This window comes from Bombina bombina, chromosome 1 (genome assembly GCF_027579735.1).
Source record: "Bombina bombina isolate aBomBom1 chromosome 1, aBomBom1.pri, whole genome shotgun sequence".
NCBI lineage: Eukaryota > Metazoa > Chordata > Amphibia > Anura > Bombinatoridae > Bombina > Bombina bombina.
Window position 1 is genome coordinate 689706948 of NC_069499.1, and position 23357 is coordinate 689730304.

Below are 23357 nucleotides of genomic sequence, written 5' to 3' on the forward strand. Positions count from 1 at the left end.
CAGAGCTATGCATAAGTTGAAGGCACATTACTTTATATATGCTAATAAGCCAGATAGATTTCTAGCTCACAAACTAAGGGAAAGGACGAAAAATCTAACTATACAACAACTACAAAAAGAAGACGGGACGCTAATATATCACCCTCAAGACATAACGGACTGCTTTGCACAATATTATGAATCTCTTTATGACGGGAAAAAAGTTCAACATACTACTCAGACAAAAACACTTAGACACCATTTTCTGCAAAAGGCTAAACTCCCGAAACTTAATGCTACAGACATGGAAGCCTTAAACACAGAAATAACAATAAACGAAATCGCCCTAGCAATAAAAGATCTTAAAATAGGCAAGGCGGCGGGTCCTGATGGGTTCTCAGGTGAATATTATAAAGTATTTAAAAAATGTCTGGTCCCCCACTTGCACAAATTCTGCAATGACATCATGCAGGGTACCCGTATCCCACAGGACATATTGCAGGCCAAAATAGTGGTTATACCCAAACCAGGAAGGAATCCCAAAAAATACCAAAACTATAGGCCGATCTCATTGATTAACCAAGATTTAAAAATTTTTACAAAAATTTTAGCAAATAGGCTCAAATTATATCTACCCTCTTGATACATCCCGACCAGGTAGGATTCATAAAAGAAAGGGAAGCCCCAGATAATGTGAGACGAACGGTGTCTCTGGTGGAGTACTTGGTGGGGACAAAAACGCCTTCTCTGCTCCTATCTCTGGACGCAGAGAAGGCGTTTGATAGGGTCGACTGGGAATATATGATTGAGACACTAACATTCATGGGTTTCAAAGGACAATTCATGACGGCTATTAAAAACCTGTATTCAGACCCAACAGCAACTATCAGAGCAACGGGCCATCAGTCTAGGCCAATTAAAATATTAAATGGGACACGTCAGGGCTGCCCGCTATCTCCTCTATTATTTGCACTAAGCATAGAACCTTTAGCGGCCTACATCAGGGGAGCAAAAGACATTACCGGAGTAAAAATTAACAAAGAAGAATATAAACTCACCTTATTTGCGGATGACATTTTGCTTACATTGACGAAACCTTTAAGATCACTTCCTCATCTATATCAAGTCATTGATGAATTTTCAAAAATCTCAGGCTTCAAAATAAATTCAGATAAGTGTGAGGCTATACCACTGACACTACCACTACATACTCGTAAGTTGATAGAAGCGAATTTTGACTTTAAGTGGGCTAAAAAATATATCAAATACTTGGGAGTTAACATAACAAACACACTAGAGGGACTCTATAAGGCAAACTATACTGAGATCTTTAAGACCGTAAGAAGGGATTTGGGTAGATGGAGGAGGGGGTGTTTCTCCTGGTATGGCAGATTATCGATTATAAAGATGAATATTCTACCGAGAATATTATATCTCTTCAGAGCATTACCAATCAAAGTACCGCAAAGAGAGCTAGCAGATCTCCAGATGGACCTAATTAGATTCCTACGAGGACCCAAAACAGCTAGAATAGCCTCCCAACTATTAAAACAACACAAACAGCTAGGGGGAGTGGGGGTGCCCAATTTGTTAGACTACTATCAGGCAGCTAGGTTGTCACAAATTACGCTGATAAGCAAAAACTGTCGAGAAATAACTTGGACTAGACTAGAGGCAGACTTAGCTGGGGTGAATGATCCAGCCACGATTGTTTGGAACACCTCAAACACTACAAACAAAACACTATACAAACTCAAGGTGACAGAGGAGTCCAAACATATGTGGAAATACCTCACATCTTCTCTAGGCCTCATACCCAAGGGTACTAAGATAATACCACTGGGTGCTATACTTCCTGCAGAATTTCAAATACTAATATGTAAGTGGGAAAATAAGGGCCTCTACAGAGTTGCAGACTTTTTAGATAAAGGTAAAATGCTCACATACACCCAACTGAAAGATAAACTTCAGCCGGACACCTTACATTGGTTCCTATATCTTCAGATATCCACCACAATATACAAATACAGACAAAACAAACCACTAAACCCATACACTACAACAGAACGCATTATTGCAACCCCAGGTAGAAATAAAAAACTAATATCACAACTGTACTTGGCAATACAAGATGCAAAAAAAGGCTCCAAATTGCCGCTTCATGAGAATTGGGAAAGAGACTTAGGTGAAACATATGATGATGACAGATGGACACAAATACTTTCTAGGATTAGCAAGGGACTGATATGCGCAGACCTTATCGAAAATTCTATTAAAACATCTTACAGGTGGTATCTTACACCCATAAGAACTGCACATTATACATTGCAGAAAAGTAGACTCTGTTACAGAGGCTGTGCAGAAATTGGAAATTATATGCATATGTGGTGGGAATGTGGGGAGATTAAACAAATTTGGAACAAACTTTCTAAATTGATAAGTATCCTATTAGATAAATCTATGATGCTAACGGCGGCGCAGGCCCTCTTGCATGTTTCAGATGAATCCTTAAACTTAGCTACCAATATATTCATAAATATACTTTGTACAACCACGAGGATATGTATAGCCAAACACTGGAGAACAGGTTCACCAACGTGGTCAGAAGTGATTAACAGGTTAGATAATATATATGCTATGTCAGAATCTGCCTCTTGGTTGCAGGATACAACAACACATTTCCAAAAGATTTGGGTCCACTGGATCATGAACAGAGATAGAAGAGAGATAAGGGAAATTTAAGTCTTTCAAGAGTTATAACACGATAGGGGATCTCTCCTAAACTTATTGCCACTAAGTCTTTTATGGGGAACTTATATACATCTTAGATACAATTTGATGGTTCTCTCTCTGCTCGACGGGAAAGGTTATACAGTTATGAGTTTATTGTTTTACAGTTTCAAAAGTTTATGTTTAATGTTTATAATTATTAAAATAAAAGGAAAACACATTAGAAAAGGGAGGGGAAGGAAGACTATAGATATTTTCGTTCCTACTTCAGGAAAATAAACAGGACCTCATATATTTCCTATGCCTGAAGGCAACTTCAGTAGGTGGGAGCTTTTCCTAGGACTCTATGGACTTTCAGAGATTTCAGTAATGATGGAGATACATTGGGAAAGCCGGATGGATATACTAATTGCTGAGAGAAGTTGTTTCATCCTACAACTCTTTTTCATGTTGTTTGAGACAGATATATGGAATTATAAAACTTTATCGAACATGATAAGAGGTCCTGAGACTGTAACAATGAATATAAATATGTTTATCTGAACTAGGGGCATGATGTATTAGATATGTCTCTTGTCTTCCTTTTTGACAATAAAGATTATTTCAACTAAATTGGTCATTCCTTATTATAAATGTACTATATAAAAATTGAAAGTCAATTTTTTTTTTTTTTAAATGCAGAATGTATCTATACATTTAATATATATGTTCCATTTAGGTTTTAACCCAGGTTCTTTATTTATATATAGTACTATACCTTGTCATCACTTAACCCTTTCACAGCCAGAGATGCCGGCCAGTTAACAGTTTCTGTGTGAGTAGCCTCTTCAGCTACCTTAATTTTTGTCTCGTCCTTTGGTCTGTCCAGTTCTTTCTCAGGAGTCTTTTCAAATTTCTTTTGCTTTTCTGCATCTTTTCTTTTCCTTCTTTCATCCTCTTTCCATTTTCTTCTTTCTTCCTCTCGCAGTCTTTTTCTTTCCAGCTCTCTTCTTCTCCTCTCTTCGCGTTTTTCATCTCTTATTCTCTGGAATAAAAGTAAAAAATTAATGTAAATCCATTTAAAATAATTAAACACACACATTTATGTATACTTTATCATTGGACACCCAGGTTTTTAAAAATATTAAAGTGATATATATATATGGTGTAATGGAAAGCGAATATGAATAGATTCCTAATCTTTTCGGTAAGCTAAATAAACAAAAACAATAAATAACTATGGTTAATGTGCCAATAAAAATAAAATAAAAAATAAAAAAAAATCAACACAACAAAAATCCTTTTAAACAAAATATGAATAAGCTTCAATGAATAAAACACAAGAATACACTTGATTAATATAACAATGTTAGTTGTGCAAAACAGGTGAATGGATAGTACAGGTATTATCTATCTTTTTAAAAATGACAAATTATGGGAGTAGACTGTCCTTTTAAGTAACTTCCTAGAATTCCTTATTATTTCTGCAAGGAAATGGCAAGAGTTTGAAGAAAATAATAGTCAACATGGGGAACAGGCAGACTTTGGAATATGGTTGTAATGAGGGGAGAAAATGTATTTTACTATAAGGAAAATAAAAGTCGTAAACAGCAAGAAAATATACTTTCTCAAGAGGTTTCAAAAACTTATGCTAGATATTTAGAGTTTAAAAATATAGTGAATCATATGCAATATTATGGAGGCAAAAAGTGAGAGAGAGGCTGAGCACGGTTTTTTAGACATGGAAAGAGCTCTGGAAAGAGTTTAGCTATGCTTGTTATAATAAAAAAAAAAAAAAATAAATAAATAAAATAAAAGGTATATTATTATGGGATCTAAGGATAAGGAAAAAGACACAAACCAGATTCTTGAAGCTTTTAGGGATTATTATAAAGATCTATATAAATCAGGAGATATTTCTGAAGAGATCTGAGAAAAAGTGAAACTTCCACAAATTTCAGAGGAAGATATGGAGAGTATAAATAATCAGATAACTTGTGTAGAAATGAAAAATAAAATAAATTAACTCTATGGAGAAGGAAAAAGCTGCTGGGCCCGATAAATTGCTGGTAGAATTGTATAAAATATCTAGCAAAACAAAGTAACACTGTATTTAGAACAACTCTACAATCAAATGTGGTGTTAGATGCTATATACAGAAAGATAGAAAATATTAAACTTGCTCAGGCTCGTATCGTCCAAGATCACTTCTGAACAAAGATTACAAAGGAAACCCTTTATCCAAACGGCTTGGGACCAGAAAAAGTTTGGATTTCAGAATAGCTTTGATTATGGAATATATGCATTTTAAAAATAGGACAGTTTGGATAGGGGATGGAACTAAGTGTAAACCACAATATATTATGTCATTTAGGCAATATTTACATGACATAACACAGCTTACACATGCAACCTAAAGGTCGTTTTATATAATTTTTAATACTTTTTGTATACATAGTGCATTTTAGAACACAAAAACAAACCAAAGATACAGGCTGAGAAGATTGTGACTTAGACAGGGAAAAAAAAAAAATCAATTAAAAGTTAGAATTTTGGAATTCTAGATTTGGGGATTTAAACTTGTATTATAATACAAAATTACTTGAATCAAATCTATTGTATCTGTACAAAGGGGCTCCTTTGTTAGGATGACCCGGTGCTTTTTATATGTTTTTAAGTAAAGTGGATTTTACTTTTACATTCACTATATTGCAGCATATTGGTGTGTGCCTGGCGAGTGGAAGCTGCACCCTTGTTTGGATACAAAGAAGCCGTAGTGTCAGTGAGCTGAACCGCTGATAACTGTTCAGACTGTCTACCAGCACAAGTGTGCTTATCCATTTGTGAGTATCTGACCTGCTTTACTTAGGGACGGTTTGCTGTACTGTTCATACAATGTGGCGCCTTCTTTCTACTCCCTTTTAGGGTTAAATCATTGGTTCATTTTGGATGTGAATATCGAGATGTACTACATATGAGCTTGTGAACATTTTGTTTGAAGAAATTTAGTTTTTTTTTTGTTGTTGTTTTTTTTTGAGTTTCAACTTTTATTGAATCAAAAGTAACAATCCGATTGAAAAATCAGTATAAACAAGGGTATTTGGGGCGCGCAGACCCCTAAAGCTCAAGTATGTGATCAATACCAAAAATAAACAAATATCACATACATTATACAGAATAAGATCTTATGATAATTTAGGAAAGGTAAGGGAGAATGGGAAAGGTAAAGGGGAAGAAGTGGAGGGAAAGGGGAATGAGTCAGAGTAGGAAAGGTAAGGTCCAATCCAGAATTGAACATCATGGGCTAGTCGTGACATTAGGTGTCCAGGAATTGTCATATCGTGAACCCCAGTCTGCCCAGATAAGTTCAAATAAGTCTTATTTGTTTAGGGTGTAGAATATACTTTTTTCCATCTTATAGATGTACGCCATCGAGTTTAGTATCATGGGCCAGCTTGGAGGAGTCATACTTTTCCATGACTTGGCTATTGCCGCTTTGGTTGCCGTTAAAAGGTATATACATAAATATGCCTGATGTTTAGGTTAGGTGTAAATGCCAATATGGAGAAGAGCATTGGAAGGGGATTTAGGAAGTGCTATGCCTAAACCAGATAACACCCGAAAACAGGTATTCCATAAGAGAGCGCGTTTGGGGCAGTCCCACCATATGTGTAAAGTGTCTCCTATCTGCCCACAGTTTCGCCAACACAGTGGTGAGGTAGATCCATACATTTTATTAAGTCTAGTGGGGATGTAGTACCAGTGTGTTAACTTATAATACGTTTCAAATTGTGTGATACAGTGTAGGGCCTTCGTGGTAAGGGTAACAACAATTTGCCATATTTGTGGGGAAATGGTGGTGTCTAAGTATAGTTCCCATTTAAGTAAATGAGATAGGTAACACAGACAGCAAAAATAAACTATTAGGGAGTAGTGTAGAGACAGGGGTACGTAATCTATTACCTTGCCGCCAAATAGTTTCCCAAAGGGTACAGGGACGAGATAATTCAGGTTTAAATCCCCAACTGGTCAGGAAGCTCCTCAGTCTGGTGTACTCAAATGTCATATATTGGGGCAAGAGAGAATTTATTTTTAGTTCTTCTAATGTGTAGAAGCGCGGGTTCGAAGAGGAAGACCAGAGATCCGAAACTACTTGTATACCTAGTTATGCCCACCTCTGAGGGTGGGAGTTGGGTAGTCCCAGAAGCAGGCCTGTCAGGGAAGTAACCGGTGAGGGTGTGGGGCTATGTGGGGATAATATCTAATTTTGTCCCACATCGCGAGGCATTCACATACTATGGGGTTAGTAATGTTCAGGGTTCTACGTGAGTGGGGATCCAGATTAGGTCCAATAGGTATGTGTGGTGTGGCAGCGAAACTTGTTCTATAGCTTTCCATTTGCTTAAAGATTGTATTGCTCCCCACTGTGAGATATGTGTTAGCATTGCCCCTTCATAGTAGCGAAAGATAGAGGGGATTATTTTAGACCTTTTTGCTCTCCATTCAGGAGCCGAAGCTCTTAGTTTCGGATTGACAGCCTGTGGTGGAGGAGAACGTCCTGAGTGAAGACCCCAAGAAGCGAGTAGAGACATACCCTGAGGAAGAGTAGACATTACATGAGATTGGTTATCTTTCGTGACCACTAGGTTCGTGGGGTGCCTTGTAAGTCAGGAGTCCCGACACTCTCCGGGAATCCCTCTGAATCGTATGTTGTCTCTGCGGGATCTGTCTTCAATGTCAGCCATTTTAAACTCCAGTGTAAGATAAACTGGTCTGATCAACCACCAAATCATCTTGTTTACACTCAAGTGTGTCCACTCTCTCGCCTATCTCAGAGATATCTTTTTTCAATTCTGCAGAGGAACGCTGAATCTCTTGCGTGATAGAGCATGTCTGGTTGGCGAACATCTTCTGTAAAGTAGACTTTGTGATGTAGTGATGTGACGGTGTCACCGAGCACATGCTTGATTGAGATTCTGCATCTAATGATTCAGGGTCACTTAGCTCTGTGTTTTGATCCGCGATGGGTGCTTTTCCAGATTGAGTAAAATGATCATATACTGTCTTTTTAGTAACAGTAGGGGTCTTCACTTGTCTCCTAGACGTATGAGGCATGTCTCCAAAATTTTAAGGTCTATTTCCTGAAAAGATTGTCTTGTAAATAGATAACACTCCTAGCCAAAAGAGTTTATCCCAGATTACATATATTTACTGCAAAACAGGGGTAGATGATATCCCCTCGGGCCCTAGGACATCTTGGTTTTATCAGTAGTTAGGTAACAGACTTTTCAACCTCAAGGAAAAGGGCGATTACCTGTAATCTTCCCGAGGTTTAAGGGGACTAATAGGGGTAGCCCAGAACCCGAGGGGACACCACCCAAACCCAAGTAGAACTGATGTGAAAGGGTTACTGTAGAACAATAACGGACCCCCTCTCAACTCAGGGAATAGGGGATACGACCCGAAGGAAGGGGAAAAGGAAGAGGGAAGTGACCAGCTCGGACAAGCAGAGCCAGAAAGCGAGAGTTTCAAGGGGGCCCCACAATTTTCAATATACACAGAAAAAAGGAAATTTATGCTTACCTGATAAATTGATTTCTTCTAAGATACGACGAGTCCACGGATTCATCCTTTACTTGTGGGATATTATCCTCCTGCTAACAGGAAGTGGCAAAGAGCACCACAGCAGAGCTGTCTATATAGCTCCTCCCTTGACTCCACCCCCCAGTCATTCAACCAAAGGTATAGGAAGAAAAAGGAGAAACTAAAAGGTGCAGAGGTGACTGAAGTTTTAAACCAAAAAATATAATCTGTCTTAAATTGACAGGGCGGGCCGTGGACTCGTCGTATCTTAGAAGAAATCAATTTATCAGGTAAGCATAAATGTCCTTTTCTTCTATAAGATACGACGAATCCACGGATTCATCCTTTACTTGTGGGATACAATACCAAAGCTACAGGACACGGATGAACGGGAGGGACAAGACAGATACCTAAACAGAAGGCACTACTGCTTGAAGAACCTGTCTCCAAAACATAGCCTCAGAAGAAGCAAAAGTATCAAATTTGTAAAATTTGGAAAAGGTATGAAGGGAAGACCAAGTCGCAGCCTTACAAATCTGTTCAACAGAAGCATCGTTTTTAAAAGCCCATGTGGAAGCCACCGCTCTAGTAGAATGAGCTGTAATCCTTTCAGGAGGCTGCTGTCCAGCAGTCTCGTATGCCAAACGGATGATGCTTTTCAGCCAAAAAGAAGGAGAGGTAGCCGTAGCTTTTTGACCCCTACGCTTTCCAGAATACACAACAAACAGGGAAGATGTTTGACGGAAATCCTTGGTCGCTTGCAAGTAAAACTTCAAGGCACGAAGCACGTCCAAGTTATGTAACAGACGCTCCTTCTTAGAAGAAGGGTTAGGACACAGAGAAGGAACAACAATTTCCTGATTAATATTGTTATTTGAAACAACCTTAGGAAGGAATCCAGGTTTAGTACGCAGAACGACCTTATCAGAATGGAATATAAGATAAGGCGAGTCGCATTGTAACGCAGATAGCTCAGAAACTCTTCGAGCAGAAGAGATAGCAACTAAAAACAGAACTTTCCAAGATAGTAGTTTAATATCTATGGAATGCATGGGTTCAAACGGAACCCCTTGAAGAACATTCAGAACTAAATTCAAACTCCATGGCGGAGCAACAGGTTTAAACACAGGCTTAATTCTAACCAAAGCCTGACAAAACGACTGAACATCTGGGACATCTGCCAGACGCTTGTGTAGTAAGATTGACAAAGCAGAAATCTGTCCCTTTAAGGAACTAGCTGATAATTCCTTCTTGGAGAAAGGACAAAATCCTAGGAATCCTGATCTTACTCCATGAGTAGCCTTTGGATTCGCACCAATAAAGATATTTACGCCATATCTTATGATACATTTTCCTAGTGACAGGCTTCCGAGCCTGAATCAAGGTATCAATGACCGACTCAGAGAAACCCCGCTTAGATAGAATCAAGCGTTCAATATCCAGGCAGTCAGCTGCAGAGATTTGGATGTTGGAACGGACCCTGAATGAGAAGGTCCTGTCTCAGAGGCAGTTTCCACGGTGGCAGAGATGAAATTTCCACCAGGTCTGCATACCAAGTCCTGCGTGGCCACGCAGGTGCTATCAATATTACCGAAGCCCTCTCCTGTTTGATTCTTGCAATCAGACGAGGTAGGAGAGGAAAAGGAGGAAACACATAAGCCAGGTTGAACGACCACAGTACTGCTAGAGCATCTATCAGTACTGCTTGAGGATCCCTTGATCTGGACCCGTAACAAGGAAGTTTGGCATTCTGACGAGATGCCATCAGATCCAATTCCGGTGTGCCCCATTGATGAATCAATTTTGCAAACACCTTCGGATGGAGTTCCCACTCCCCCGGATGAAAAGTCTGACGACTTAGAAAATCCGCTTCCCAGTTCTCCACTCCTGGGATATATATTGCTGATAGATGGCAAGAGTGAGTCTCTGCCCATTGAATTATTTTGGAAACCTCTATCATCGCTAGAGAACTCTTTGTTCCCCCTTGATGATTGATATATGCTACAGTCGTGATATTGTCCGACTGGAATCTTATGAATTTGGCCGAAGCCAGCTGAGGCCACGCTTGAAGCGCGTTGAATATTGCTCTCAGTTCCAGAATATTTATTGGTAGTAAGGACTCCTCCTGAGTCCACACACCCTGAGCCTTCAGGGAATTCCAGACTGCACCCCAGCCCAAGAGGCTGGCGTCCGTCGCCACTATGACCCATGCTGGCCTGCGGAAGCACATTCCCTGGGACAGATGATCCTGTGACAACCACCAATGAAGAGAGTCTCTCGTCTCTAGATCCAGATTTATCCGAGGAGATAAATCCACATAATTCCCATTCCACTGTCTGAGCATGCACAGCTGCAGTGGTCTGAGATGTAAACGAGCAAACGGAACTATGTCCATTGCCGCTACCATTAGTCCAATTACCTCCATACACTGAGTCACTGATGGCCGAGGAATGGAATGAAGTGCTCGGCAAGTGGTTAACATCTTTGATTTTCTGACCTCCGGCAGAAAAATCTTCATGTCTACCGAGTCTATCAGAGTTCCTAGGAATGGAACTCTTGTCAGAGGAACAAGTGAACTCTTTTTTATGTTCACCTTCCACCCGTGAGTTCTTAGAAAAGCCAACACGATGTCCGTGTGAGATTTGGCTAGATGGTAAGTTGACGCGTGAATAAAAATATCGTCCAGATAGGGCGCCACTGCTATGCCCCGCGGCCTTAGAACCGCCAAAAGGGACCCTAGCACCTTTGTGAAAATTCTGGGAGCTGTGGCTAACCCGAAAGGAAGGGCCACAAACTGGTAATGTTTGTCCAGGAAGGCGAACCTGAGGAACTGGTAATGATCTTTGTGGATAGGAATGTGAAGATACGCATCCTTCAAATCCACGGTGGTCATATATTGACCCTCCTGGATCATTGGCAAAATGGTTCGTATGGTCTCCATCTTGAACGATGGGACTCTGAGAAATTTGAGTCTCTGCCCATTTTGGAAAGCGGCATCTGTAATAAAAGAATTTGCTAGCTTGAGAGCCTTAATTCTATCCAAAATATCATCTAATGGGGTCTCAACCTTAAGAGACTCCTCTAGAGCCTCAAACCAAAAAGCTGCTGCAGTAGTTACTGGAACAATGCACGCTATAGGTTGCAGAAGAAAACCCTGATGAATAAACAACTTCTTTAGAAGCCCTTCTAATTTTTTATCCATAGGATCTTTGAAAGCACAACTGTCCTCAATAGGTATAGTTGTACGCTTAGCCAGGGTAGAAATAGCTCCCTCCACCTTAGGGACCGTCTGCCACGAATCCCGAATGGTGTCAGATATGGGAAACATTTTCTTAAAAGTAGGAGGGGGAGAGAACGGAATGCCTGGTCTATCCCATGTCTTAGTAACAATGTCCGAAATTCTTCTAGGGACTGGAAAAACATTAGTGTAAGTAGGGACCTCTAGATATTTATCCATTTTACACAGTTTCTCTGGCGGGATGACAATAGGGTCACAATCGCTAAGTCGCTAAGACCTCCCTGAGTAACAAGCGGAGGTGTTCAAGCTTAAACTTAAAGGCCGTCACATCTGAGTCTGTTTGAGGGAACATCTTTCCTGAATCAGAAAGCTCTCCCTCAGACAGCAATTCCCCCACCCCCAAATCAGAACACTGTGAGGGTACATCGGAGATGGCCAATAAAGCATCAGAGGGCTCAGCATTTACTCTAATACCGGACCTACTGCGCTTACCCTGTAAACCAGGCAGTTTAGATAATACCTCAGTAAGGGTAGTAGAAGTAACTGCAGCCATATCTTGCAGGGTGAAAGAATTAGACACACTAGAAGTACTTGGCGTCTCTTGGGCGGGCGTTAAAGGTTGTGATACTTGGGGAGAAGTAGATGGCATAACCTGATTCTCTTCTGACTGAGAATCATCCTGAGACATACTTTTATCAGCTAAAATATGTTCTTTGCAATGTAAGGCCCTTTCAGTACATGAGGGACACATTTGAAGTGGGGGTTCCACAATGGCTTCTAAACACATGGAACATTGGCTTTCGTCAATGTCAGACATGTTAAAACACGCTAGTAATGACCACAAACAGGCTTGAAAACACTTTATTTTGTGAAAAAAATAAACTGAAAAAACGGTACTGCGCCTTTAAGAGAAAAAAAGCATACAATTTTTCCAAAACTGCTTTAAAATGATAAAATTATCTCAATTTTATGATAAATGTATCCCAACTGGTCAGTTAAGATTGCCCCACAAGAAAAGGAATACTTAACCCATAAGAACAAAAAACGTTATACCAAAAACGTTATAGTTAAACAAAAACACCCCCTGCACCTCGCCACAGCCCTGCTGTGGCGCCTACCTGCCCTCAGGGGTCTGCAAAATCGGATTAACCCTTCGATTAGGCCCAAACTTTCCTGAAAGGCCCACCAGAGCTGGAGCTTGCTGCTTGCATGGGAAATACAACTGAGGCGCGAAAATAGGCCCCGCCCATCTAACTCGATGTCTCACAGCCTTAAACAATAACCGCACCAGAGCGGTCTAAAAAAACCTAGCCATGTGGGTTCATATACCCATCTAAATGAAGCCATGTGTACCCTCCATTGCCAAAATAAATTGAAAACTTTTGCCACAAAAAAACGTTATTTTACCTCCCAACATAGAATCGTTTTCCCACAAACAACATGTCATCAGTGTCAACCATTTTTTACAGCCCAACCTATAGGTCCAGTAATACCCCTCTCTATACATTAGGATTACTGCTTACACTTTCCCTCATGGGGATACTGTCAGCCAATTCTGAAATAACAGTCTCTCCAGAAAAAAAATGACTGAACATACCTCAATGCTTGTAGCATGAAAAACGTTCCTCACACTGAAGTTTCTTAAGTACTCCACAGCCATTCTGTGGGAACTACTCTGGATCTTAGTAACAACTGCTAAGATCATCAGTCTCCAGGCAGAAATCTTCATCCATCTGCTGCCTGGGAAAAAAACAGAATTTATGTTTACCTGATAAATTACTTTCTCCAACGGTGTGTCCGGTCCACGGCGTCATCCTTACTTGTGGGATATTCTCTTCCCCAACAGGAAATGGCAAAGAGCCCAGCAAAGCTGGTCACATGATCCCTCCTAGGCTCCGCCTACCCCAGTCATTCGACCGACGTTAAGGAGGAATATTTGCATAGGAGAAACCATATGTTACCGTGGTGACTGTAGTTAAAGAAAATAAATTATCAGACCTGATTAAAAAAACCAGGGCGGGCCGTGGACCGGACACACCGTTGGAGAAAGTAATTTATCAGGTAAACATAAATTCTGTTTTCTCCAACATAGGTGTGTCCGGTCCACGGCGTCATCCTTACTTGTGGGAACCAATACCAAAGCTTTAGGACACGGATGAAGGGAGGGAGCAAATCAGGTCACCTAAATGGAAGGCACCACGGCTTGCAAAACCTTTCTCCCAAAAATAGCCTCAGAAGAAGCAAAAGTATCAAATTTGTAAAATTTAGAAAAAGTGTGCAGTGAAGACCAAGTCGCTGCCTTACATATCTGATCAACAGAAGCCTCGTTCTTGAAGGCCCATGTGGAAGCCACAGCCCTAGTGGAGTGAGCTGTGATTCTTTCAGGAGGCTGCCGTCCGGCAGTCTCATAAGCCAATCGGATAATGCTTTTAATCCAGAAGGAGAGAGAGGTAGAAGTTGCTTTTTGACCTCTCCGTTTACCAGAATAAACAACAAACAAAGACAAAGTTTGTCTGAAATCCTTAGTAGCTGCTAAGTAAAATTTGAGAGCACGAACTACATCCAAGTTGTGCAACAAACGTTCCTTCTTTGAAACTGGATTAGGACACAAAGAAGGCACAACTATCTCCTGGTTAATGTTTTTGTTAGAAACAACTTTTGGAAGAAAACCAGGTTTAGTACGCAAAACCACCTTATCTGCATGGAACACCAGATAAGGAGAAGAACACTGCAGAGCAGATAATTCTGAAACTCTTCTAGCAGAAGAAATTGCAACCAAAAACAAAACTTTCCAAGATAATAACTTAATATCAACGGAATGTAAGGGTTCAAACGGAACCCCCTGAAGAACTGAAAGAACTAGGTTGAGACTCCAAGGAGGAGTCAAAATTTTGTAAACAGGCTTGATTCTAACCAGAGCCTGAACAAAGGCTAGAACATCTGGCACAGCTGCCAGCTTTTTGTGAAGTAACACAGACAAGGCAGAAATCTGTCCCATCAAGGAACTTGCAGATAATCCTTTTTCCAATCCTTCTCGAAGGAAGGATAGACTCTTAGGAATCTTAACCTTGTCCCAAAGGAATCCTGCAGATTCACACCAACAGATATACCAAATTATGTGGTAATTTTTCTGGTTACAGGCTTTCAGGCCTGAACAAGAATATTAATAACAGAATCTGAGAACCCTCGCTTTGATAAGATCAAGCGTTCAATCTCCAAGCAGTCAGCTGGAGTGGGTCGAACGGACCTAGAACAAGAAGGTCTCTCAAAGGTAGCTTCCATGGTGGAGCCGATGACATATTCACCAGATCTGCATACCAAGTCCTGCGTGGCCACGCAGGAGCTATCAAAATCACCGACGCCCTCTCCTGGTTGATCCTGGCTACCAGCCTGGGGATGAGAGGAAACGGCGGGAACACATAAGCTAGTTTGAAGGTCCAAGGTGCTACTAGTGCATCCACTAGAGCCGCCTTGGGATCCCTGGATCTGTACCCGTAGTAAGGAACTCTGAAGTTCTGACGAGAGGCCATCAGATCCATGTCTGGAATGCCCCACGGTTGAGTGACTTGGGCAAAGATTTCCGGATGGAGTTCCCACTCCCCCGGATGCAATGTCTGACGACTCAGAAAATCCGCTTCCCAATTTTCCACTCCTGGGATGTGGATAGCAGACAGGTGGCAGGAGTGAGACTCCGCCCATAGAATGATTTTGGTCACTTCTTCCATCGCTAGGGAACTCCTTGTTCCCCCCTGATGGTTGATGTATGAACTTGGCCCTCGCTAGCTGAGGCCAAGCTTTGAGGGCATTGAATATCGCTCTCAGTTCCAGAATATTTATCGGTAGAAGAGATTCTACCCGAGACCAAAGACCCTGAGCTTTCAGGGATCCCCAGACCGCGCCCCAGCCCATCAGACTGGCGTCGGTCGTGACAATGACCCACTCTGGTCTGCGGAAGGTCATCCCTTGTGACAGGTTGTCCAGGGACAGCCACCAACGGAATGAGTCTCTGGTCCTCTGATTTGCTTGTATCTTCGGAGACAAGTCTGAATAGTCCCCATTCCACTGACTGAGCATGAACAGTTGTAATGGTCTTAGATGAATGCGCACAAAAGGAACTATGTCCATTGCCGCTACCATCAAACCTATCACTTCCATGCACTGCGCTATGGAAGGAAGAGGAACGGAAAGAAGTATCCGACAAGAGTCTAGAAGTTTTGTTTTTCTGGCTTCTGTCAGAAAAATCCTCATTTCTAAGGAGTCTATTATAGTTCCCAAGAAGGGAACCCTCGTTGACGGAGATAGAGAACTCTTTTCCACGTTCACTTTCCATCCGTGAGATCTGAGAAAGGCCAGGACAATGTCCGTGTGAGCCTTTACTTGAGGAAGGGACGACGCTCGAATCAGAATGACGTCCAAGTAAGGTACTACAGCAATGCCCCTTGGTCTTAGCACCGCCAGAAGGGACCCTAGTACCTATGAGAAAATCCTAGGAGCAGTGGCTAATCCGAAAGAAAATGCCACGAACTGGAAATGCTTGTCCAGGAATGCAAACCTTAGGAACCGATGATGTTCCTTGTGGATAGGAATATGTAGATACGCATCCTTGAAATCCACCTTGGTCATGAATTGACCTTCCTGGATGGAAGGAAGAAGTGTTCGAATGGTTTCCATCTTGAACGATGGAACCTTGAGAAACTTGTTCAAGATCTTGAGATCTAAGATTGGTCTGAACGTTCCCTCTTTTTTGGGAACTATGAACAGATTGGAGTAGAACCCCATCCCTTGTTCTCCTAATGGAACAGGATGAATCACTCCCATTTTTAGCAGGTCTTCTACCCAATGTAAGAATGCCTGTCTTCTTATGTGGTCTGAAGACAACTGAGACCTGTGGAACCTCCCCCTTGGAGGAAGCCCCTTGAACTCCAGAGAATAACCTTGGGAGACTATTTCTAGCGCCCAAGGATCCAGAACATCTCTTTCCCAAGCCTGAGCGAAGAGAGAGAGTCTGCCCCCCACCAGATCCGGTCCCGGATCGGGGGCCCGCATTTCATGCTGTCTTGGTAGCAGTGGCAGGTTTCCTGGCCTGCTTTCCTTTGCTCCAGCCTTGCATAGGTCTCCAGGCTGGATTGGCTTGAGAAGTATTACCTTCCTGCTTAGAGGACGCAGCCCTTGGGGCTGATCCGTTTCTGCGAAAGGGACGAAACTTAGGTTTATTTTTGGTCTTGAAAAGACCTATCCTGAGGAAGGGCGTGGCCCTTGCCCCCAGTGATATCAGAGATAATCTCTTTCAAGTCAGGGCCAAAGAGTGTTTTCCCCTTGAAAGGAATGTCAAGCAATTTGTTCTTGGAAGACGCATCCGCTGCCCAAGATTTTAATCAAAGCGCTCTGCGCCACAATAGCAAACCCAGAATTTTTTCGCCGTTAACCTAGCCAATTGCAAGGTGGCGTCTAGGGTGAAAGAATTAGCCAATTTAAGAGCACGAATTCTGTCCATAATCTCCTCATAAGAAGAAGAATTACTAATAATCGCCTTTCCTAGCTCATCAAACTAGAAACACGCGGCTGCAGTGACAGGGACAATGCATGCAATTGGTTGTAGAAGGGAACCTTGCTGAACAAACATCTTTAGCAGACCTTCTAATTTTTTATCCATAGGATCTTGGAAAGCACAACTATCTTCTATGGGTATAGTGGCGCGCTTGTGTAGAGTAGAAACCGCCCCCTCGACCTTGGGGACTGTCTGCCATCAGTCCTTTCTGGGGTCGACTATAGGAAAACAATTTTATAAATATGGGGGGAGGTACTAAAGGTATACCGGGCCTGTCCCATTCTTTACTAACAATGTACGCCACCCGCTTGGATATAGGAAAAGCTTCGGGGGGCCCCGGGGCCTCTAAGAACTTTTCCATTTTACATAGTGGTTCTGGAATGACCAGATAATCACAATCATCCAAATTGGATAACACCTCCTTAAGCAGAGCGCGGAGATGTTCCAACTTAAATTTAAAAGTAATCACATCAGGTTCAGCTTGTTGAGAAATGTTTCCTGAATCTGAAATTTCTCCCTCAGACAAAACCTCCCTGGCCCCCTCAGACTGGTGTAGGGGCCCTTCAGAAACCATATCATCAGCGTTCTCATGCTCTACAGAATTTTCTAAAACAGAGCAGTCGCGCTTTCGCTGATAAGTGGGCATATTGGCTAAAATGTTTTTGATAGAATTATCCATTACAGCCGTTAAATGTTGCATAGTAAGGAGTATTGGCGCACTAGATGTACTAGGGGCCTCCTGTATGGGCAAGACTGGTGTAGACGAAGGAGGGGATGATGCAGTACCATGCTTACTCCCCTCACTTGAGGAATCATCTTGGGCATCATTTTTACTAAAAAATACATATAGTTAAATGAGAAGGAACCTTGGTTTCCCCACAGTCAGAACACAATCTATCTGGTAGTTCAGACATGTTAAACAGGCATAAACTTGATAACAAAGCACAAAAAACGTTTTAAAATAAAACCGTTACTGTCACTTTAAATTTTAAACTAAACACACTTTATTATTGCAATTGCGAAAGAGTATGAAGGAATTGTTCAAAATTCACCAAAATTTCACCACAGTGTCTTAAAGCCTTAAAAGTATTGCACACCAAATTTGGAAGCTTTAACCCTTAAAATAACGGAACCGGAGCCGTTTTTATATTTAACCCCTTTACAGTCCCTGGAATCTGCTTTGCTGAGACCCAACCAAGCCCAAAGGGGAATACGATACCAAATGATGCCTTCAGAAAGACTTTTCTATGTATCAGAGCTCCACACACATGCAGCTGCATGCCATGCTGTCCTCAGAAACAAGTGCGCCATACCGGCGCGAAAATGAGGCTCTGACTATGATTAGGGAAAGCCCCTAAAGAATAAAGTGTCTAAAACAGTGCCTGCCGATATAATCATATCAAAATACCCAGAATAAATGATTCCTCAAGGCTAAATATGTGTTAATAATGAATCGATTTAGCCCAGAAAAAGTCTACAGTCTTAATAAGCCCTTGTGAAGCCCTTATTTACTATCTTAATAAACATGGCTTACCGGATCCCATAGGGAAAATGACAGCTTCCAGCATTACATCGTCTTGTTAGAATGTGTCATACCTCAAGCAGTAAGAGACTGCACACTGTTCCCCCAACTGAAGTTAATTGCTCTCAACAGTCCTGTGTGGAACAGCCATGGATTTTAGTTACGGTGCTAAAATCATTTTCCTCATACAAACAGAAATCTTCATCTCTTTTCTGTTTCTGAGTAAATAGTACATACCAGCACTATTTTAAAATAACAAACTCTTGATTGAATAATAAAAACTACAGTTAAACACTAAAAAACTCTAAGCCATCTCCGTGGAGATGTTGCCTGTACAACGGCAAAGAGAATGACTGGGGTAGGCGGAGCCTAGGAGGGATCATGTGACCAGCTTTGCTGGGCTCTTTGCCATTTCCTGTTGGGGAAGAGAATATCCCACAAGTAAGGATGACGCCGTGGACCGGACACACCTATGTTGGAGAAATAGCACTCACCGGTACCATTTAAAATAAAAAAGTATTGCTTGAAGAAAATAAAAACTAACATTTTATCACCTCTTTCACTTTACCCTTCCTATTACTTAGAGTAGGCAAAGAGAATGACTGGGGGTGGAGTCAAGGGAGGAGCTATATAGACAGCTCTGCTGTGGTGCTCTTTGCCACTTCCTGTTAGCAGGAGGATAATACCCCACAAGGATAAATCCGTGGACTCGTCGTATCTTATAGAAGAAAGAGACGTTTCACTAAGACACACAGTGCAGTTAGACCTTATGACATATGATGTAGCGGCAAGTAATACAAGATTAAAGCCCTGTGGAAGTAAGGTCAGAGATTAAACAGTAGAATGACACTACACTTTGGGGCACTACCCCAAATACAGTTAAGCGGACGCAGCAGCTGTTGGATTATGAAAACAACTCAATAGTGGAACTGAGTCCAGGGTAACTGGCTTAAAAGCAATTAGGGAAAGTTCCTTGATGGCGTACGAATGTCACAAAAAAATGCGTGTGTGGCTTATCTAAGGACCCCTTCCAGAATCTCTACGGAGAGGGGGACCAAAAAGCTGTAGATTAACCCTAGTAAAATAAGGGTAAGTCCAGGTTAGGGAGGGGCTTAAATCTGCGGGTCTCCTCGCTATGGAGTATAGGCACTAGGTTCCCCACTGTAGGTGGTAGTTGAATCGAGGGGAATAGCAATGTTCCCAGTGGGGTCAATAAAATATGGGCCAAGGGGCAGGAAAGCTTTCCAGCAGGAACTGTAGGGTGCAGCGATCTGTACCCACCAAAAGGGTATTTTTTTTTATATACATTTTCAACCCCTATCCAAAATCTTAATACACCGGGTCTATTTTTAGTCCTTTTAGGGCCTGCGAATATAGTTTATATGAGTTCTTTAATGATATAGGATTATCTTGTGGGATGTGCCTTCATAGTTACCATTTTAAAGTTAAAAATGTATCTAGTGCAATCCACAATGTATCAGCAAAATGAAGTTATATAAAAATCCTTCAATGTTACAAATCCTGTTCTCCTCAGAAAAATTGCTGATAAAGAAATATATCACATTATCAAATTATTTTCATTTATAATACTGTAACTGTATTGCTTGGTTTGTATTGTGTTTTGGTTTTTAAATGTTGAGCTGTGTGAGTAGTGTGTGATTGGATGGTGTAAAGCACAATATACTTGGAAGTCAAAGCTAATAGGCCACAAGTTGTTAGGCGTGGCATAACATAAAAGGAGACATCTCTTCTTTCACAGTTCACTATCTTTGAAAAAAGCTTGATAACAGTGTGAAACCCATCAGATGATGCAGCTGTAGTTCCGTTAGTTATCCATAAATACATAGTGTAGGTACAAAGTTTTAATGAAGAAATTTTAATTAACCCACAGTGCTTTGTTGTGTGAAGTATTATATCCTGGATTTCACCCCCCTGGTGCTTTTTGCCCATGTATACATAGCTATACCACTGTGTAGTGTGTTTGACACGGCATGCAATAGCAAGGCTGATGGGACCACAGCTTTCATGGAAGGTGAATGTTTTTTTCTGGCCTGAGTTTACGATGAGAGTGTACTTTTCTCTATAATGATATCAATTAAAATATTGAATTACTTTAATCTTGATTTTGAGGAAAATGTTTAGACAAAAACAAATTATGCTTACCTGATCATTTAATTTCCCTCGTTACGAGGAGAGTCCACGGCTTCATTCATTATTTTTGGGAAATACAGAACCTGGCCACCAGGAGGAGGCAGAGACCCCCGCCAAAGGCTTAAATACCTCACCCACTCCCCTTATCCCCCAGTCATTCTGCCAAGGGAACAAGGAACAATAGGAGAAATATCAGGGTATAAAAGGTGCCAGAAGAAAAAAACAAAAGAAATTTAAGCCTGCCCAACGGAGAACCGGGCGGGAGCTGTGGACTCTCCTTGTAAGGATTGAAATTAAATTATCAGGTAAGCATAATTTATGTTTTCCCATCTAAGACGAGGAGAGCCCACGGCTTCATTTATTGTGGGAAATACCCTAGCTCTTGAGGACACTGAATGAAAAACGGGAGGGTAAAAAGGAGGTGGACCCTATTCTGAGGACACCACAGACTGCAAAACCTTTCTCCCAAAAGCTGTGTCAGCCGAAGCAAACACGTCAAATTTGTAAAAGTATGTAAGGAGGACCAGGTAGCTGCCTTACAAATCTGCTCCATAGAGGCTTCATTCTTAAAGGCCCAAGAAGAAGCCACAGCTCTAGTTGAGTGAGCCGTAATCCTCTGAGAAGGCTTATGTCCCGCTGTCTTATAAGCCAAACGAATCATGCTCCTCAGCCAAAAGGATAGGGAAGTAGAAGAAGCCTTCTGCCCCTTGTGCTTCCCCGAATAGACAACAAACAAAGCTGAAGCTTGCCTGAAATCCTTCGTAACCTGAAGATAGAATTTTAAAGCTCAAACCACATCCAAGTTATGAAGTTACTGCTCCTTCGAAGAAGAAGGTTTAGGACACAAAGAAGGAACCACAATTTCCTGATTAATGTTGCGATCAGACACAACCTTAGGGAGAAATCCCAGTCCACTGCAAAGAACAGCCTTATCTGCATGGAAAACCAGGTAAGGAGGCTCACATTGCAAGGCCGCTAATTCAGAGAGACTGCGTGCCGAAGCAATGGCCAGTAGAAAAAGAACCTTCCAAGACAGAGTCCTAATGTCAAGAGAATGCATAGGCTTGAACGGGGGCACCTGCAAAACCTTCAGAACCAAATTCAAACTCCAAGGAGGAGCAGAATGTCTAAACACAGGCCTGATCCTGGACAGAGTCTGAACAAAAGACTAAATATCAGGAAGCTCAGCAAGCTTTTTGTGTAACAGCACCGATAGAGCCGAAATCTGTCCCCTTAAGGAACTGGCGGCAAGTCCCTTCTCCAGACCATCCTGGAGGAAGGAAAGAATTCTGGATACCCGGACCTTATGCCAGGAATATCCACGAGATTTACACCAGAGTAAGTAGGTCCTCCATACCTTATGATAGATGCGACGGGTGACCGGATTTCTGGATTGAATGAGAGTATCAATCACCCTCTCAGATTCCACCTGCCCTGTAACTTCCTGGCACCCCAAACCGCTCCCCACCCTGAGAGACTCGCGTCTGTAGTCACAATCTCCCAAAATGGTCAGAGGAAGGATGTGCCCTGGGACTGCCGGTCTGGATGGACCCACCAAGAGAGAGACTTCCTCGACCTGTTGTCCAGAGAGATCAGTTGGGACAGGACCGAATGATCGCCGTTCCACTGCCTTAGCATGCACAGCTGAAAAGGCTGGAGATGGAATCTGGCGAATGGAATTACATCTATTAATGGATACCATGAGCCCAATCACCTCCATGCACCGGGCCACTGATGGCCTTGAGGAGGATTGAAGGGCAAGACAGCTGGAGACAATCTTGCAATGTCTCGTCTGTTAGGAATATCTTCATGGCACTGGAGTCTATTATTGTGCCCAGGAACACTACTCTGGTACTGGGAACCAGATAACTCTTTCCTGAGTTTACTTTCCATCCATGAGATTGTAGAAGAAGGAGAAGAGCACTCGAATGGTCCTCTACCAGCTGGCAGGACGGAGCCTGAACCAGAATGTCGTCCAGATAAGGAGCCACTGCTATCCCTCTGGATCTCGCCACCGCGAGCAGAGCTCTCAGAACCTTCGTGAAGATTCTCTGAGCAGTAGCCAGTCCGAAGGGAAGAGCTACAAACTGGAAGTGCTGATCCAGAAAAGCGAACCTTAAGAACCTGAAGTGATCCTTGTGTATTGGAACATGAAGGTAAGCGTCCTTCAAGTCTATCATAGTCATAAACTGCCCCCTATGAGATCCAGAGACGGATCGGGGGCCGCCCCTTCTTGCCGATTTTGTCTTGGCAGGCTTCTTGCTCTGCTTGGCTTTATTCCAAGACTGAGAGGATTTCCAAGATACCCTTGGACTTCTGACACTTCTCTGCCATCCTCCTCTCATGAAAGGCAAAGAATGACTGGGGGATGAGGGGAGTGGAGGAGGTATTTAAACCTTTGGCTGGGGTGTCTTTGCCTCCTCCTGGTGGCCAGGTTCTGTATTTCCCACAAGTAATGAAAGAAGCCATGGACTCTCCTTGTATTAGATGGAAAATGGATTTCGGATAAAGCTCCCTTTTTAAAATAATATAAATATAAAACTACAAGTAATGATAGAACAAAAAGATGCTAGAGGTGATATTGAAAAAGAGAATCTCTTATGAAGAAATGGGAAAAATATATAATT

General features: G+C 41.9%; 1 protein-coding gene across 2 annotated transcripts in view; it reads right to left on the reverse strand.

Moving 5' to 3' along the window:
• UPF3B (UPF3B regulator of nonsense mediated mRNA decay) overlaps positions 1–23357 on the reverse strand; it is a 186700-nt gene that overhangs the window by 79586 nt on the left and 83757 nt on the right. The window contains exon 7 of one of the 2 annotated variants that reach the window (XM_053699197.1): positions 3545–3733. In XM_053699197.1, coding sequence (XP_053555172.1) covers positions 3545–3733 — 189 coding nt within the window. Of the gene's footprint in view, positions 1–3466; positions 3734–23357 lie in introns of both variants that reach the window. The other variant, XM_053699196.1, reaches the window with a different exon arrangement.